The sequence below is a fragment of the Phyllobates terribilis genome, unplaced genomic scaffold, assembly GCF_046119375.1.
Source record: "Phyllobates terribilis strain yellow unplaced genomic scaffold, ASM4611937v1 Scaffold_5__5_contigs__length_657084704, whole genome shotgun sequence".
Classification (NCBI taxonomy): Eukaryota; Metazoa; Chordata; class Amphibia; order Anura; family Dendrobatidae; genus Phyllobates; species Phyllobates terribilis.
In genome coordinates this window covers 425692336-425710301 of record NW_027362765.1, presented here as the reverse complement: position 1 = coordinate 425710301, position 17966 = coordinate 425692336, and the positions used below count along the sequence as shown (strand labels likewise).

General features: G+C 43.7%; 1 protein-coding gene across 2 annotated transcripts in view; it reads right to left on the bottom strand.

Annotated features, from left to right (window-relative positions):
• Positions 1 to 17966, bottom strand: part of MARCHF5 (membrane associated ring-CH-type finger 5) — a 52058-nt gene that overhangs the window by 27577 nt on the left and 6515 nt on the right. The window contains exon 2 of one of the 2 annotated variants that reach the window (XM_073685237.1): positions 11157 to 11250. The exons of the other annotated variant lie outside the window; for it this stretch is intronic. Within the exon in view, the coding sequence (XP_073541338.1) occupies positions 11157 to 11221 (65 nt within the window). The 5' untranslated portion in view covers positions 11222 to 11250. The remainder of the gene's footprint in view (positions 1 to 11156; positions 11251 to 17966) is intronic. 2 annotated transcript variants of the gene reach the window in all.

Genomic DNA, 17966 nt, shown 5'->3' with positions numbered 1-17966 from the left:
TCATGGGAAAGTCTAAAGAAATCAGCCAAGAAATCAGGAAGAGAATTGTGGACTTGCACAAGTCTGGCTCATCCTTGGGTACAATTTCAAGATACCTGAAGGTGCCTCGTTCATCTGTAAAAACAATTATACACAAGTACAAACAATATGGGAATGTCCAGCCATCATACAGCTCAGGAAGGAGACGGGTTCTGTGTCCCAGAGATGAACCATGCTTTGGTCCAACATGTGCATATCAACCCAAGGACAAAAGCAAAGACCTTGTGAAGATGATGGTGGAAGCTGGTAAGATTGTGTCAATATCCACAGTGAAACCAGTACTGTATCAACATGGGCTGAAAGGCCACTCTACCAGGAAGAAGCCATTACTCCAAAAGAAACATAAAAAAGCCAGATTAATGTTTGCAAATGCACACAGGAACAAAGACATTAATTTTTGTTGACATGTTCTGTGGTCTGATGAAACTAAAATTGAACTTTTTGGGCATAATGACCATCATTATGTTTGGAGGAAAAAGGGAGAAGCTTGGAAGCTTAAGAACACCATCCGAACTGTGAAACACGGGGGCGGCAGCATCATGTGGTGGGGTTGTTTCGCTGTAGGAGGGACTGGTGAACTTCACAAAATAGATGGCATCATGAGAAAAGAAGATTATGTGGAAATTCTGAAGCAACATTTCAAAACATCAGCCAGGAAGTTAAAGTTTGGGCGGAAATGGGTCTTCCAAACGGACAATGACCCGAAGCATACTGCCAAAATGGGAACAAAGTGGCTTAAGGTTAAAGTGAATGTTTTGAAGTGCCCATCACAAAGCCCTGATCTCAATCCTATTGAAAATTTATGGGCAGAGCTGAAAAAGCAGGTGCGAGAAATGCTACTGCGCAAGCGAAGGTGGCGGGGGTCATATTGGTGCAGACAAATTTATGTTTCCTCTAGAAAAATGGCACGTGCGCACTAGTATCGGCAAGCAATAGATGCCACTGCGCAGACGCACGCACGGGCGGCAGGCAGGTGACTGAAAGCACAGTGACCAGTCAGAGGCCAGAGATAGGAATACATAATGAGCGCACCAGTTACAGCCCCTCCTTAAAGTTCCACCCTAAAGCACAAGCATCTCATTATGGTAGAACTGAAAATAAAGATTATAAAAGAACCACAGGACAGATTTCATCAACAAAGGTATCATTTTACTCAGTATAATGTTACCCACCTGACAGTGTATGTAGTTTACTAAGCACAATCCTGCTGACAGGTGCGCTTTAACACAGAGAACGTCACAGGTTTGTGCTCCAAATCAAATCCAGCAGCACATGAGTGACACAGTACAGAAATGAGTAGGCAAAAATATAAGGAATAAAACTAAAGGAAAATATATAATTGACTGTCCAGTATACTGATGAATAGCAGGGGGTTATGCCTGTATACATTGAGTGTAGTCGAAATCAGTCCCGAATGGGTAAATGAACAGTAGTGCCAAATGTTATGATCGACAATTGACCATTACACTTACTGGTGCCGATCCCCGTGGTTTCGGATGTAACGATATACTCGTGTTTGCAGAGACGGGGGACACTGTATTACAGATATCATAAAATCAGTAGTTTATTTAATGCTATTAAAAATAATGCATATTCAATTACATACATATAACAAAAAGTGAAGTGATACAATTTAGAAACCCAGTAGAAAGGCTAAAAATAAGGTCCGCTGAGCACCTATAAGCAAAAGGTATTATATCCACACAAACGTAGAAGAGAGACACTTGTAGATATATAGTCAAGCTATTTAATGGTTCTCACATGTGTCACCTATATAGCTATCAATGCTTGGGAAGTAGGTCCATGCATTTCCAATATAACCCATATAGGGCTTCCATTTACTTCAGCATAAATAGCACAGTGAGGACAATTCATGCTTCAAAGAGGTCTATCAGACCTCCCAAGTAACAAAGGGCAGATATACAGTACAGACCAAAAGTTTGGACACACCTTCTCATTTAAAGATTTTTCTGTATTCTCATGACTTTGAAAATTGTACATTCACACTGAAGGCATCAAAACTATGAATTAACACATGTGGAATCATATACTTAACAAAAAAGTGTGAAACAACTGAAAATATGTCTTATATCTTGAAGGAGTTCCCAGAGATGCTTAGCACTTGTTGGCCCTTTTGCCTTCACTCTGCGGTCCAGCTCACCCCAAACCATCTCGATTGGGTTCAGGTCTGGTGACTGTGGAGGCCAGGTCATCTGGTGTAGCACCCCATCACTCTCCTTCTTGGTCAAATAGCCCTTACACAGCCTGGAGGTGTGTTTGGGGTCATTTTCCTGTTGAAAAATAAATGATGGTCCAACTAAACGCAAACCGGATGGAATAGCATGCCTCTGCAAGATGCTGTGGTAGCCATGCTGGTTCAGTATGCCTTCAATTTTGAATAAATCCCCAACAGTGTCAGCAGCAAAGCACCCCCACACCATCACACCTCCTCCTCCATGCTTCACGGTGGGAACCAGGCATGTAGAGTCCATCCGTTCACCTTTTCTGCGTCGCATAAAGACAAGGTGGTTGGAACCAAAGATCTCAAATTTGGACTCATCAGACCAAAGCACAGATTTACACTGGTCTAATGTCCATTCCTTGTGTTCTTTAGCCCAAACAAGTCTCTTCTGCTTGTTGCCTGTCCTTAGCAGTGGTTTCCTAGCAGCTATTTTGCCATGAAGGCCTGCTGCACAAAGTCTCCTCTTAACAGTTGTTGTAGAGATGTGTCTGCTGCTAGAACTCTGTGTGGCATTGACCTGGTCTCTAATCTGAGCTGCTGTTAACCTGCAATTTCTGAGGCTGGTGACTCGGATAAACTTATCCTCAGAAGCAGAGGTGACTCTTGGTCTTCCTTTCCTGGGGCGGTCCTCATGTGAGCCACTTTCTTTGCAGCGCTTGATGGTTTTTGCAACTGCACTTGGGGACACTTTCAAAGTTTTCCCAATTTTTTGGACAGACTGACCTTCATTTCTTAAAGTAATGATGGCCACTCGGTTTTCTTTACTTAGCTGCTTTTTTCTTGCCATAATACAAATTGTAACAGTCTATTCAGTAGGACTATCAGCTGTGTATCCACCAGACTTCTGAGCAACACAACTGATGGTCCCAACCCCATTTATAAGGCAAGAAATCCCACTTATTAAACCTGACAGGGCACACCTGTGAAGTGAAAACCATTTCCGGTGACTACCTCTTGAAGCTCATCAAGAGAATGCCAAGAGTGTGCAAAGCAGTCATCAAAGCAAAAGGTGGCTACTTTGAAGAACCTAGAATATAAGACATATTTTCAGCTGTTTCACACTTTTTTTGTTAAGTATATAATTCCACATGTGTTAATTCATAGTTTTGATGCCTTCAGTGTGAATGTACAATTTTCATAGTCATGAAAATACAGAAAAAGCTTAAAATGAGAAGGTGTGTCCAAACTTTTGGTCTGTACTGTATATAATAATTTTTGCTCTTCATGGGATAACAAGCAATAGATAAATTCTTTACCCATTATAAGGTGTTCCAGCAGACCTCCAGCCTAGACCCCAAACGCGCGTTTTTGCTTGTATGCTTCCTCAGGGGACGTTGCTATTGTACATCATAGGTCTCATTTTATCTACCAGGACCTTCCGATCACGTGGTCGGAATGGTTCACTGGCAGTGTGGTATACCGCGCATGCGCATTCACTCCCCGTGGTCGCGGCCGACCCTCACCCGTCAGTCTCTGCGGCAGTCACGTGACGTCGCCGGCGCCAGGCTGCAGCCACGCAAGTGCGCAGAGAGTTAAAGACCGGAGACAGGGCGCAGCAAATCACGGCAGGGAAGGCGCATGCGCACTCTTATTCTTACACAGGTACTTTTAGTATGAGTTATTTCCATAGAGTGCCACCATGCAGGTTTTCCCATCAGGAGTGCTCCGAACTTACGGTACCGTAGTTACTTTAAAACATTACAGACTGTAGTTCCGATATAAGATGGAAATAAGCTGAAAATGTAAATTCATTCTGTACACAGCTAGTGCATATATACTGAACACAGGCAGGTCATACATATTAACAGAGTGTATCAATGTTAAAACACACATTCTCAAGCTGGTCAGTTAGTATATTGCATATATCTCGCCTTACAGTATATGGATCAATAAAGAACAATTCAAAGCAGGACTTTAACCTAATATACAAAACCAATTTATATCTTGCAGTTGTAGTCAAGTCCGCATTGCTATCACAGATGGTGTGGAGCAGACAGGAATCGCTGTGCCCTTGTGTATGGGGCATTCTGGATACTCGCATATGGTAAGGATAGGCACCTGGTAATCATAGGAGTGATCTTGAAACAAGAAAAGGGTGTGAATTAAAAACATTGATAGATACAGTGCTGTGCAAATTAATTGGGACAAAGTAAAAAAAAACACATTTTTGAATATTTAATAATAAAATGTTATAATGCACTGTTACATACTAATTTTGGTAAGAAATATGTCCTCCTTTAGCAGATATGAGATTTTCAATGCGTTTTGGCATTGATTGTACCAAGTTTTTGCATAAATTAATCAATTCTTCATCATGGACCCACACTTGTACGGCACAGTTTATCATGCGTTCTTTGGTTGTACAGTCCATTTTGCCAAGACGTCTCTTCACAATGCTCCACAAATTTTCTATAGGATTTAAGTCTGGTGAATTGCCAGGCCAGTCCAGCACTTTTACATTATTTTCTTCCAGGAATTTCCTCCCACACTTGGAATTGTGGCATGGAGCCAAATCTTGTTGGAATGTCCCTTTAAATTTACGCATGAATGGCACAATAAAACGTTTTAAAACGACTATGTATTTGGATGAATTCATCATACCATCAACAGGAAATAAGCTCCCTGTACCATCAGCTGTTAAAAAGCCCAAAAACATCTGAATCACTGACTGGTAACCAACGTACGATTTTACTAGTGTTGAGCGAATATGTTCTGTTAACCATTTCGGCGAGTATGCTCGGACCGAGCTCAGAGTATTTACAGCTGCTCAGTGATATGGTTGAATCGCTCCCGTGTGCATGATTTGCAACTGTTTGACAACTTTAATACATGTGAGGAATGTGTAAGAAATAGACATTCCTCTCATGTAATAAAGCTGTCAAACAGTCGCAAATCAAGAACACGGGAGCGATTCAACCATATCACTGAGCAGCTGTAAATACTCGGTGCGAGCATACTCGCCGAAAGGGTTAACAGAACATACTCGCTCATCACTAGATTTTACTTAAAAAAATGCTTTGTCCCAATTAATTTGCACAGCACAGTATATAGGTGACACATGTGAGAACCATTAAATAGCTTGACTATATATCTACAAGTGTCTCTCTTCTACTTTTGTGTGGATATAATACCTTTTGCTTATAGGTGCTCAGCGGACCTTATTTTTTAGCCTTTCTACTGGGTTTCTAAATTGTATCACTTCACTTTTTGTTATATGTATGTAATTGAATATGCATTATTTTTAATAGCATTAAATAAACTACTGATTTTATGATATCTGTAATTCAGTGTCCTCCGTCTCTGCAAATGCTTATATATTGAGTTTTCTCGCTTTGACATAGGGCACAAGCCCTTGGATGAAAAACTAGGGATGATATTCTGGAAACCCTATTATTGTATACCAAATTATTCTGTGTTTCTCACAGCTACTCGTTCTAGAACAAACATGGATTTTAAGGCACGTGAACAGACGTGGCTGAATCGTGTAAATGAAGTGTTCAGTGAAGTACCCAGTGGATCCACAATGCGGGGGCGGTAGGGACACTAAAGAAAGTTGCAAAAGACTGAAAGATCTACTAAATAAACGCACCAAAATATGGTGGAACCGAGCATTCCTGAATAAATACATAGAAAAAGGGTTGATACTCAGGGGCCTAAAGGCCCCGTCACACATAGCGACGCTACAGCGATCCCGACGATACGACCTGTCAGGGATCGTTGCTGCGTCGCTATGTGGTCGCTGGTGAGCTGTCAAACAGGCAGGCTCACCAACGATCAGGGGAGCAGCGACATCGTGGAAAGAATCTTTCCACGATGTCCTGCTCCTGGTTACCAGCCTGCTGAAGCAGGAGCAGGCTGGTAACCATGATAAACAGCGCGTTACTAGGAGCACACGCGCACCTAGTAACCCGCTGTTTATCATGGTTACCACTCTGCTACGGTGAGCGGGAGGTTACCGCTCACTTTAGCAGGCTCGTAACCATGATAAACAGCGGGTTACTAGGTGCGCGTGTGCCCCTAGTAACCCGATGTTTATCATGGTTACCAGCCTGATCGCTGCTCCCGCTGGTCACACACAGCGATGTGTGCTGACCAGCGGGAGGGCAACGACCAAAAAATGGTCCAGGACATTCTGCAGCGATCAGCGACCTCACAGCAGGGGCCTGATCGCTGCAAAGTGTCACACATAGCGACATCGCTAGTGAGGTCGCTGTTGCGTCACCAAAACCGTGACTCAGCAGCGATCTCGCTATGCGAGACGGGGGCTTAAAGGTCCAAGTCTTCCCTTCGTTTGAGGTGGAAGATGAGGAGATCAGATCTAAATGGGAACACTTGGCTAGTGGCTGCTCCAGAGGATTTATGGAGCTACTGATCCAATAAACACCAAAACACTGGGATCCCTATATGCAGAGATAGAAGGGATACATAGTGGATTGAAACAAGATCTGTCACCCGAGAGTCTAATGTCCCTTAATTCTGAACTAGATGCTGAATTCATGAAATGGGAGAAAGACATATGTGACAGTAAAGCTAAAAAGTTTCAACGAGATCATAGTGACCAACAGACCAATACAGTCTATAGATGGAGCCATAGAAGTAAACACTTTAGGACCCATGCACAGGTAAGAACTACATCCTTTTCATCCTATGCCTCAAGTGAGGAGTCAGCAATGGGTAGACCCAAATGGACCAACTATAAAAATATGGGGGCCCAACAAAGAAAACATTCCACCAAAAGTAGAATATCTCCGATCAATAATCATGAAAAACTTATTAAGAGTGGATTGGAGGCAATTAACTTATCTGAACACACTTTGACTGACATTCAAAAGGAAGTGTTAACCATGGGTTTAACCTTTGCACCAACTAACAATTTTGATCTTTTTCCAGCTATAAAAGACTTATATTTATCTGCGAGGAAGTTTATACTCAAGAAACTACACAACAAAGAGGCAGGAGAACAACTTCCTAGCAATAAATTGGAGCAGGGAGCTTTACAGGCCCTCGAAGACCTATTGAGGGAGCAGGCCCCAGAATGCGCAGGTATATTCCCATGGGCTAGCTATGCACATTCGACTAGGTTCCCCCCTTGCCATTATGCCCAGCAGTGGAAATCTTTGTCAAGCTAGTCATCGACGAGTTTCACAGGATCCCTGTTAAACGTATATCTGACAATATGACCTCGGGACAACGGAGGGCTCTGCGTGAACTCCAAATGCTAGAAGATATTGTCATCAAGCCAGCAGAGAAGAGGGGGAACATAGTCCTTTGGCCTAAGATGATGTATGAAAAAGAGGCTTATATGCATCTTAAGGATAAGACCACTTATTTGAAATTGGAGCATAGTCCCGTGGTAGTATAGTCAACGGAATTAGAAGACATTCTGCTTCAGGCCCTAGAAAAAGGCATCATCCCCAAAAAAATCTTTGAGGGCTTTGTGACTAAGTTCCCCAAAATTCCCACCATATACTTTGTGCCAAAGATCCATAAAAATCCTGTGGAGCCGCCAGGATGTCCGATTGTGTCCGGCATGGGGGGGAAGGGGGGGGGTGCGAACCAATATGTAAATCTATAAATGACTATTTAAAATCGTTAGTTGAAACACTGCCCTCATATGCTTGTGACACAAAGGACGTCCTGGCCCGTCTCAATGGTATGGGCTTGGAGGAGGATATGATATTAGCAACAGCAGGCATCGAATCACTATACACGAATATCTGACATGAGGACGGCACAGAACCATGCCGGTTCTATCTGAGTAATAGCAATTGGGACAACCAAACCTGTGATCTCATCTTGGAACTGCTTACTTATATCTTGACATACAACTTCTTTGTGTTTAATGATGTATTCTACAGTCATGGCCAAAAGTTTTGAGAATGACAACAAAATTATATTTTCACAAGATCTGCAGGCCTCTGGTTTTTATTAGTGTTTTTCTGATGTTTATATCACATACAGAAATATAATTGCAATCATATTATGAGTACCAATAGGTTATATTGACAGTTAGAATGAGTTAATGCAGCAAGTCACTATTTGCTGTGTTGCCCCTTCTTCTTCAAGACCTCTGTAATTCTCCCTGGCATGCTCTCAATCAACTTTTGGACCAAATCCTGACTGATAGCAGTCCATTCTTGCATAATCAATGCTTGCATTTTGCCAGAATTTGTTGTTTTTTGTTTGTCCACCTGTCTCTTGATGATTGACCACAAGTTCTCAATGGGATTAAGATCTGGGGAGTTTCCGGGCCATGGACCCAAAATCTCTATGTTTTGTTCCATGAGCCATTTAGTTATCACCTTTGCTTTATGGCAAGGTGCTCCATCATGCTGGAAAAGGCATTGTTGGGCGCCAAACTGCTCTTGGACGGTTGGGAGAAGTTGCTCTTGGAGGACATTCTGGTACCATTCTTTATTCATGGCTGTGTTTTTAGGCAAGACTGTGAGTGAGCCGATTCCCTTGGCTGAGAAGCAACCCCACACATGAATGGTTTCAGGATGCTTTACAGTTGGCATGAGACAAGACTGGTGGTAGCGCTCACCTCTTCTTCTCCGAATAAGCAGTTTTCCAGATGTCCCAAACAATCGAAAAGGGGATTCATCAGAGAAAATGACTTTGCCCCAGTCCTCAGCAGTCCACTCCCTGTACCTTTTGCAGAATATCAGTCGGTCCCTGAGGTTTTTTCTGGAGAGAAGTGGCTTCTTTGCTGCCCTCCTTGAAACCAGCCCTTGCACAAAGAGTCTCCGCCTCACAGTGCGTGCAGAAGCACTCACACCAGCCTGCTGCCATTCCTGAGCAAGCTCGGCACTGCTGGTAGTCCGATCCCGCAGCTGAAACAGTTTTAAGATACGGTTCTGGCGCTTGCTGGTCTTTCTTGGGCGCCCTGGAGCCTTTTTGACAACAATGGAAGCTCTCTCCTTGAAGTTCTTGATGATGCGATAGATTGTTGACTGAGGTGCAATCTTTGTAGCTGCGATACTCTTCCCTGGTAGGCCATTTTTGTGCAGTGCAATGATGGCTGCACGTGTTTCTTTAGAGATAACCATGGTTAACTGAAGAGAAACAATGATACCAAGAACCAGCCTCCTTTTAAAGAGTCCAGTGATGTCATTCTTACTTAATCATGACTGATTGATCGCCAGCCCTGTCCTCATCAACACCCACACCTGTGTTAATGGATCAATCACTAAAACGATGTTAGCTGCTCCTTTTAAGGCAGGACTGCAATGATGTTGAAATGTGTTTTGGGGGTTAAAGTTCATTTTCTGGGCAAATATTGACTTTGCAAGTACAGTAATTGCTGTTAAGCTGATCACTCTTTGACATTCAGGAGTATATGCAAATTGCCATTACAAAAAATGAAGCAGTAAACTTTGAAAAAATTACTATTTGTCTCATTCTCAATACTTTTGGCCATGACTGTACTTGCAGTGGTGAGGCACTGCCATGGGTACGGCCTGCGCGCCTTCCTTCGCCAACTTCTTTCTCGGATACTGGGAGAGGGGAATTTTTGGCGGGGAGGGCGCACAGGCCGCCGACCATGTGCAGTGCTGGCTCCGCTATATAGATGATGTCTTAATTGTGTGGCAGGGTACTGAGGCTTCTTTACAGGGATTTATGGCATAACTTAATGTGAACAGGTTAAACATTAGGCTAACCTATACATGCAGTAAGACTGAGGTGGACTTTTTGGACATCAAGATAAGTATAGATTCACGTTTACATATACAAACTGATGTCCACCATAAGTCCACTTCGGTAAACTCATTGCTTCATGCCAATTCAGGTCACCCTAAATCGTCCATCAGGGGTATCCCAGTAGGGCAATAAGAGCAAGATGGATTTGCTCCTCTGATTCTGGATTTGAAACTCAATCAGATGATCTAAGAGAGATTCCAGGTCCGTGGATATAGTAACCGATGTATAAAGAGGGGATACATTAGAGCCAAAAGGAGTGAGGGATTGACTTTTACGCCCCTCCCCCAGGAAACTAGATGACCTGGAAGTGGTCCGCTTCATTTCAACATTCAATGGGGAGTAGGACACCATGAGGGAATGTTTGAGAAAACATTGGAACATCCTAAAAACTGTGCCCGCCCTATCTCAATATATCTCAGAATACCCCCTAATGACATCTAGGAAGAGTAGGAATTTGAAAGACTTATTGACACTAAGTCACTACATCCCTATCCAATCAAATCCCTTTGGGACTCACGGTCCAATGCTTGGATGTTTTCCATGCGGTGACAGCATCACATGTAAAAATATATCCAGAACAGCGACCTTTTCCACGGTGGATGGAAGCAAAGTATATAAGATTAGACAACATATCACCTGTCAGACTACTCAAGTAATATACTATGCCACAACCAGCTGCCCCATAGTATATATTGGCTTAACATCACGCCAACTTAAAACCCGTACACGACAACACGTATGCGATATAATTTCAGCTGAAACAATGACTGACGCTTCACAATAAAAAACAATACCTCGCCACTACAAAAAATTCCACCAATGCAACACCAAGTCCTTCATGGTCCGAGGCAAAGAACACAAACAGTGCGGCATCAGGGAGGAAACAATAAACGCCTCTTGGCACAAAAGGAATGCCGGTGGATCACCATACTGGGTACAATGTCACCATATGGTCTGAATTAATCCCTGGGATTCGCCTCATATTTGTAAACTACGAATACCTCGACTCGTCCCCCCCCCCCACCACCACCACCCCCACCCCACCAAAAGTGGGTTTTTATCTAAATGTTGGTCTCTTTTCATATATATTTATTTGGTCTTAATTCTTGTTTAGAATTCACACCTTTTGCTTGTTTCAAGATCACTCCTATGATTACCAGGTGCCTATCCTTACCATATGCGAGTATCCAGAATGCCCCATACACAAGGGCACAGCGATTCCTGTCTGCTCCACACCATCTGTGATAGCAATGCGGACTTGACTACAACTGCAAGATATAAATTGGTTTTGTATATTAGGTTAAAGTCCAGCTTTGAATTGTTCTTTATTGATCCATATACTGTAAGGTGAGATATATGCAATATACTAACTGACCAGCTTGAGAATGTGTGTTTTAACATTGATACACTCTGTTAATATGTATGACCTGCCTACGTTGAGTATATATGCACTAGCTGTGTACATAATGAATTTACATTTTCAGCTTATTTCCATCTTATATCGGAACTACAGTCTGTAATGTTTTAAAGTAACTACGGTACCGTAAGTTCGGAGCACTCCTGATGGGAAAACCTGCATGGTGGCACTCTATGGAAATAACTCATACTAAAAGTACCTGTGTAAGAATAAGAGTGCGCATGCGCCTTCCCTGCCGTGATTTGCTGCGCCCTGTCTCCGGTCTTTAACTCTCTGCCGCACTTACGTGGCTGCAGCCTGGCGCCGGCGACGTCACGTGACTGCCGCAGAGACTGACGGGTGAGGGGGTCGGCCACGACCACGGGGAGTGAATGCGCATGCGCCATACACCACACTGCCAGTGAACCATCCCGACCACGTGATCGTAAGGTCCTGGAAGATAAAATGAGACCTATGATGTTCAATAGCAACGCCCCCTGAGGAAGCATACAAGCAAAAATGCGCGTTTGGGGTCTAGGCTGGAGGTCTGCTGGAACACCTTATAATGGGTAAAGAATTTATTTATCTATTGCTTGTTACCCCATGAAGAGAAAAAATTATTAGATATATCTGCCCTTTGTTACTTGGGAGGTCTGATAGACCTCTTTGAAGCATGAATTGTCCTCACTGTGCTATTTATGCTGAAGTAAATGGAAGCCCTATATGGGTTATATTGGAAATGCATGGACCTACTTCCCAAGCATTGATAGCTATATAGGTGACACATGTGAGAACCATTAAATAGCTTGACTATATATCTACAAGTGTCTCTCTTCTACGTTTGTGTGGATATAATACCTTTTGCTTATAGGTGCTCAGCGGACCTTATTTTTAGCCTTTCTACTGGGTTTCTAAATTGTATCACTTCACTTTTTGTTATATGTATGTAATTGAATACGCAATATTTTTAATAGCATTAAATAAACTACTGATTTTATGATATCTCTAACTCCGTGTCCACTGTCTCTGCAAATGCTTATATATTGAGTTTTCTGGCTATGATATAGGGCACAAGCCCTTGGATGTAAAACTAGGGATGATATTCTGGATATTGTTGTGAAAAGAAAGTCCTGCATAAAATAAATCCATTGCGGGAGCTTCCTCCTGCTGTTCCCTTATTGTCAGGCAAGGTGTGTGAAAGACTAAGTGCAAAACAAAGGGAAGGGGGAAAGGGAGCCCAGACTCTAGAGAAAGGGGGGATTGGAGACCTCCTAGGCTGATTTGATATCACCCGGTCTCCATTAACATCCCTATATTGGTTCCTCACCAATCGCCGCACACAAACCTAAACCCTGTATTTCCCTAGCGCTTGGCCCTGGATAGAGAAGGGTGGATGAGCACTAGTCGATCCCCACTGACAACTAAAGACAACAAGGGAGACAAATACGGGGTAAAGCAGCTTAGCTTTAGCCGACTTCAGAGAGATAACTCCAAGCGTCCTCCTAGCACCACAGAGGAAGATAGCAGTCTGAGAGCTCCAAGCATTCACAAAGAAACATGTGAGTATCACCGACACCTTCCTGCTGCAAAGTAAAACTAAATTAAACACCCAGGCCAGGGTGTCAATTAGCAGACGGGAGGTAGCCGATGGGTCCCAGAGTGAAACAGCTAAGAAGGTGTCTGTAATGCCAAACGAAGAGATCTTCTACAACCAACTGCAGGACGACTGTCACATCTGACACACCTGTGACACTTATGCCTTAATGGTCAGTCTAGTGCGCTCCAGCCAGAAGCACTCCTGTACCTCGGCACGTGTTGAAGGGACATGTTAGAGAGGCATGTGAAGTCACTGTTGTAGGCTACAAAAACCGGCCACAAATCACCGACGCGTTTCAAAGGAAACCCAGTCCTTCTTCCTCAGGTTGTGGGCCAAGCAGAAATCGTAGCCTTATATAGCGAAAAGTAGGGGGGGGGGGTTGCACGAGAAAAGGGGGTGGAGCTCGAGAGAGGGATGGAGGGGTTGCGAGAAAAGGGGAAAAGGAAAGAGAAAAAGAAAGAAAGATGTAGGCTGCTGCGTCTGAGTGTCGTCTCCTGTAGGCGTACACTCCTGAAAAAAGTGCACGGCAGAGTGCACGTTCGCGCTGCCGTCACTATTGCAGTCTACGGCCCCCATCAGCGTAAACGTCCAGACCCCGTTTTGCGGAGAACTTTGGACGTACGCCCCGACGGGGACAGAGAAGGCAATGTGAAAGCACCCTAATGCTTCAGCACTCCAATACATTTTGGACAATTGTAGATTCCAACTTTTTGGGAACAGTTTGGTGAAGGCCCTTTTCAGTTTCCAATGTTTAGGCCTCAGTGCACAACGCAATGTTCATAAAGGCTTGGTTGGGGTGGGGGGTGCTATGTGGAAGAGATTACGTCTCTGACCATCTCTTTCAACATCAGTGTCTGACCTCACAAATACTCTTCTGGATGAATGGGGAAAATTCCCACTTGCAAAGAGTAGACCAACTCTATATTCATATACAGTACAGACCAAACGTTTGGACACACCTTCTCATTTAAATATTTTTCTGTATTTTCTTGACTATGAAAATTGTACATTCACACTGAAGGCATCAAAACTATGAATTACCACATGTGGAATTATATACTTAACAAAAAAGTGCGAAACAACTGAAAATATGTCTTATATTCTAGGTTCTTCAAAGTAGCCACCTTTTGCTTTGATGACTGCTTTGCACACTCTTGGCATTCTCTTGATGAGCTTCAAGAGGTAGTCACCGGAAATGGTCTTCCAACAATCCTGAAGGAGTTCCCAGAGATGCTTAGCACTTGTTGGCCCTTTTGCCTTCACTCTGCGGTCCAGCTCACCCCAAACCATCTCGATTGGGTTCAGGTCTGGTGACTGTGGAGGCCAGGTCATCTGGCGTAGCACCCCATCACTCTCCTTCTTGGTCAAATAGCCCTTACACAGCCTGGAGGTGTGTTTGGGGTCATTGTCCTGTTGAAAAATAAATGATGGTCCAACTAAACGCAAACCGGATGGAATAGCATGCCGCTGCAAGATGCTGTGGTAGCCATGCTGGTTCAGTATGCCTTCAATTTTGAATAAATCCCCAACAGGGTCACCAGCAAAGCACCCCCACAACATGACATCTCCTCCTCCATGCTTCACGGTGGGAACCAGGCATGTAGAGTCCATCCGTTCACCTTTTCTGCGATGCACAAAGACACGGTGGTTGGAACCAAAGATCTCAAATTTGGACTCATCAGACCAAAGCACAGATTTCCACTGGTCTAATGTCCATTCCTTGTGTTCTTTAGCCCAAACAAGTTTCTTCTGCTTGTTGCCTGTCCTTAGCAGTGGTTTCCTAGCAGCTATTTTACCATGAAGGCCTGCTGCACAAAGTCTCCTCTTAACAGCTGTTGAAGAGAAGTGTCTGCTGCTAGAACTCTGTGTGGCATTGACCTGGTCTCTAATCTGAGCTGCTGCTAACCTGCGATTTCTGAGGCTGGTGACTCGGATAAACTTATCCTCAGAAGCAGAGGTGACTCTTGGTCTTCCTTTCCTGGGGCGGTCCTCATGTGAGCCAGTTTCTTTGTAGCTCTTGATGGTTTTTGCAACTGTACTTGGGGACACTTTCAAAGTTTGCCCAATTTTTCGCACTGACTAACCTTCATTTCTTAAAGTAATGATGGCCACTCATTTTCTTTAAATTTAGCTGCTTTTTTCTTACCATAATACAAATTCTAACAGTCTATTCAGTAGGACTATCAGCTGTGTATCCATCAGACTTCTGTACAATACAACTGATGGTCCCAACCCCATTTATAAGGCAAGAAATCCCACTTATTAAACCTGACAGGGCACACCTGTGAAGTGAAAACCATTTCCGGTGACTACCTCTTGAAGCTCATCAAGAGAATGCCAAGAGTGTGCAAAGCAGTCATCAAAGCAAAAGGTGGCTACTTTGAAGAACCTAGAATATAAGACATATTTTCAGTTGTTTCACACTTTTTTGTTAAGTATATAATTCCACATGTGTTAATTCATAGTTTTGATGCCTTCAGTGTGAATGTACAATTTTCATAGTCATGAAAATACAGAAAAATCTTTAAATGAGAAGGTGTGTCCAAACTTTTGGTCTGTACTGTATATGGATTTAAAATGGGAAGTCAGAATAGGTCCTGGACGTGTGATATGTAGTGTCCCAATAATGTTTTCATGAAGTGTATATGTCTATGAGGCTTATAGTTCAGGTTAGGCACTAGGTCAGTCAAAATATTGCAGCCCGTACAAGGAGACTGTTAAACAAGACAGGCGGACATATGCGGATAGCATGGTTTTAAAGGAGAACTCCACACTTTGAAATGACTAAATACGGATTTCCTTGACAATGCTTTTTTTTCTCTGTAGGAAACGACTACTTATCTGATCACATTTGTTCTGTAGGAATGCCATCCAGTCTATCTGCAAGGCATGCCTCACTCAGCCTAAAAAAAGGGGTATGTTTTTAGCATAGCAAAAATGTAGCGTGAGTGGTGTATAACTCGCCCACACCACTGATTGGAAGATTTCTGTGTCCACTGTGCATAGGCAGAAAGCTGCCAATCAGTGGTGTGGGCGGGTTATACAGGGCTCATGAATATGGAGGACTACATGACAACAGGTTTACTAGTCTTCTAGTAATAATCTCCTGCTGATAATACTGTGAATTTATCAAAACTACAGCAAGCAGCCCAGTAAGTGACACATCGCTGGAATCAGGGTCTATGTCTCTACATTATGCTGCTCTCAGATCAGGTGGAAAAAACCTGCTGACAGATTCCCTTTCAGAGCTCTCATGCACTTGTTGCAAAAAATATCTGCAGTATAAGTAGTATTCAGCAATTTATTCTGCCGGTCAGGGCGTATTGCACCCTTTGGGATGAATAGGGTAAAATATGCGGCCATATTGTACCATTTTTGTAGCATTAAATGCCAGTAGGAATGTGCCCTTAAATTGGACATCATCAGCCTACAATTTTCAAGTACTTCTATAGGGGGAAAAAGTGGGCAATGACCACATATTTCTCCACCATGCTGCAACTTTCCACCATCTCTTTAGTCTCTGAGCACGGCCATGCCCCTGTACTGATGTACTGTACTTATGTACTGATTTCTGCCGTCAATATTTCATTCTGCGCCCCATTTTAGTCCCTTGTGTGTATGAGGCCATTCAGATACACATCAGGTAGAAATCTGGATATAAAATATGATGTCTGACATATTAGGGTCTTCTAGGTTCATTTAAACCCACGTTGGTCTCCGCTTCCACACATCAGAAATCAAGTTCATTTAGCGGCTGCTGCCATCCAACCGTACACCGCCGTACAGTCATTCTGCCAAAATGAGGAAAAATGACAATTTCAGCAGAGAATAATGAAGCGTTGCCCTCACAGACGGGAAAGGTCAAAAAATCTATTTTCAAACTAGGGCCGATACGTGGCAACTTAATTGGAATCCATGGAAACTATTTTATTGCTGGAAATATAGATTGCACATTGCTCTGCATCAGTAAACATGTCAGCGTCGCACATTTCTATCGCTTCGCAGGACATATCTGCACCGCTGTGGCATCACCGCTTCCTTTTACTTGAAATATCTCACATAGGTTAAAGGATAACGACAGGAGAAAGTTTATATAAAAGTTGGACCAAGTCACAGTCACTCGTAACCCTGATGGTCCATGAGGAGGTGCCGAATCATTATTTATGCATATGCATTATTACATGGGCACGGCATTAATCATTTTCTGGAGACGTGCCAACATTTAAACGGAAAAGTTATAGCCTGGAGGTCCCTGTTGGAATCCATCGCTGGGGAGCTATCCAGATCTCCAGTCCTAAGCCTGTGCTCAGTGCACCCCAAGAAATACACACTATAGGAAAGAGTTCAAACAATCCTGCACATTGGTCCTATTAACCCTCTCAGCGCCTCCTATCCAGGATTCTGCCAGCTGCTTCTTTACAGCAACAAGACACATTATGGCTAACAGGAGCCATATGATGTCTATCAAAGCAGAAAGATGGCTGCCGTTCCTCCATACTAGAGCTTAGCGCTATATTGCCCGGCTGTTTCTTTAACTCCTATAGACTAGAATTCAGAGTCAGGGACTCCATTCACTCCGCATTTGTACGTAGAGGGCAATTCACTAAGCATATTTAGGGTCCCCCACTCTCCCAAGAGGCGGGATCTCCCCGACCCCCACTCTCCCAAGAGGCGGGATCTCCCCGACCCCCACTCTCCCAAGAGGCGGGATCTCCCCGACCCCCATTCTCCCAAGAGGCGGGATCTCCCCGACCCCCACTCTCCCAAGAGGCGGGATCTCCCCGACCCCCACTCTCCCAAGAGGCGGGATCTCCCCGACCCCCACTCTCCCAAGAGGCGGGATCTCCCCGACCCCCACTCTCCCAAGAGGCGGGATCTCCCCAACCCCCATTCTCCCAAGAGGCGGGATCTCCCCGACCCCCATTCTCCCAAGAGGCGGGATCTCCCTGACCCCCATTCTCCCAAGAGGTGGGATCTCCCCGACCCCCTTT